Genomic DNA, 1,795 nt, shown 5'->3' with positions numbered 1-1,795 from the left:
TCACTTTGTTGCCCAGACATGAGGGCAGGGGCATGAGAATAGCTTACTGCAGCCTCAAACTCCTGGGCTCAAGTGATCCTCCTGCCTCAGCCTCCTGAGTAGCTGAGACTACAGTCGCACACCACTACATCCGGCTAATTTTTCTATTTTTTGTAGAAATGGGGTCTGTGTTGCTCAGGCAGGTCTTGAACTCCTGACCTCAAGTGATCCTCCCATGGTGGCCTCCCAGAGTGCTGGGATTACAGGTGTGGGCCACCACATGTTTTTACTATTTATTTAGGGGCATATTCAATAGAGTTTGGAAACGACTAACCTGGAGAGTCAGCTTAGCAGTCCTGAAGCCTCTTCCCAGTCCTCCTGCTCACTCTCTCCCAAGACCACCAAAGATAAAGGTGACCCCCGCCACACATTCAGCACAGCTGGGTGGAGGTGGAGAGGAGGGAGTCTGCCTTCCCACCCCACCTCTCCCCAGGCTGCGCGCTCCATGGAGCCCCTACCTGATTGTGCCATCGGATGACATTTCCAAATCCCCCTGTCCCAAGTCGTTCTTTCATTTCCCAGGCCCCACATGTCTGGGTTGGCAGGGAAGGTGACCAGCTCATGCTGATGCTGTGCTAACTCTGCAAGCAATTTGGGGTGGGGGACAAAAGGTTACAGTTAAAACAATTTAAAGGTATACTTTAAAATAACTAAAACAACTCAAACGACTCAACCGCAAAAAAAAAAACCCAAATAATCCAATTTTTTAAAAATAGGTGAAAGATCTGAAAAGACATGTCTCAAAAGATATACAAATGACCAACAGGTATATGAAAAAATGATCAACATTACTAATCAGGAAAATGTAAATCAAAACCACAATGAGATATCAATAGTCTCACCCCAGGTAAACTGGCTATTATCAAAAAGACAAAAAATAACAAATGCTGCGGAGGATACAGAAAAAGGGGAATTCTTCCACACCTTTGGTGGGTACGTAAATTAGTGTAGCCATTATGGAACACAGTATGGAGGTTCCACAAACAACCAGAAATAGAAATACCGTATGACCCAGCAATCCCACTACTGGGTCCGTATCTAAAGGAAAGGAAATCAGTATGTCGAAGAGATACCTGAACTCCCACGTTTACTGCAGCACTATTCACAATGGCCAAGTTATGGAATCAAACCTAAGTGTCCATTAACGAATGAATGGATAAAGAAAATATGATATATATACAGAATGGAATATTATTCAGCCATAAAAAGAAAGAAATCTTGTCCTTTACAGCAACATGGATAAGCCTGGAGGACATCAGGTTAAGTGAAATAAGCATAGAAAGATAAATACGGCATGTTCTCAGCCAAAACAATTGATCTCACAGAAGCAGACAGTAGAATAGGGGTTACCAGGGGCTGGGAAGGGGAGCAGGGAGGCGGGGGAGATGAAGAAATGTTGGTTAATGGGTACAAAAATCACAGATCAGGAAGAGTAAATTCTAGTCTTCTATAGACTGCAGGGTGACTACAGTTAACAATAATTTATTGTATATTTCAAAATAGCTAGGGGAGGATTTTGCATGTTCACAGCACATTCAAAATGATAACTGGGTATGCCAATTACCCTGACTTGACCATTAGACGTCGTGTATGTGTATCAAAATACTACAAGTACCCCATAAATATGCACAATTACGGTCAATTAAAAATAAAAAACAAAAAAGTGCCATCCTTCAAGGACTTCAGTGGGTCTGAATTTTGGGCAGGAAGTTAATTTTGATCTATTTAGTGAGTAAGGGTTCCCCAGAGCAATGGT

General features: G+C 42.7%; 1 protein-coding gene across 2 annotated transcripts in view; it reads right to left on the bottom strand.

Annotated features, from left to right (window-relative positions):
* Positions 1–1,795, bottom strand: part of IKBKB (inhibitor of kappa light polypeptide gene enhancer in B-cells, kinase beta) — a 56,997-nt gene that overhangs the window by 52,889 nt on the left and 2,313 nt on the right. For both annotated transcript variants that reach the window (XM_012655987.1, XM_012655988.1), the window contains exon 2: positions 498–620. In XM_012655987.1, coding sequence (XP_012511441.1) covers positions 498–602 — 105 coding nt within the window. In that variant the 5' untranslated portion in view covers positions 603–620. The remainder of the gene's footprint in view (positions 1–497; positions 621–1,795) is intronic.

The sequence above is a fragment of the Propithecus coquereli genome, unplaced genomic scaffold (assembly GCF_000956105.1).
Source record: "Propithecus coquereli isolate 6110/MARCELLA unplaced genomic scaffold, Pcoq_1.0 Scaffold496, whole genome shotgun sequence".
In the NCBI taxonomy this organism is placed as follows: Eukaryota; Metazoa; Chordata; class Mammalia; order Primates; family Indriidae; genus Propithecus; species Propithecus coquereli.
Note: the sequence above shows the minus strand (reverse complement) of the source record. Positions and strands in the feature narration are given on the sequence as shown.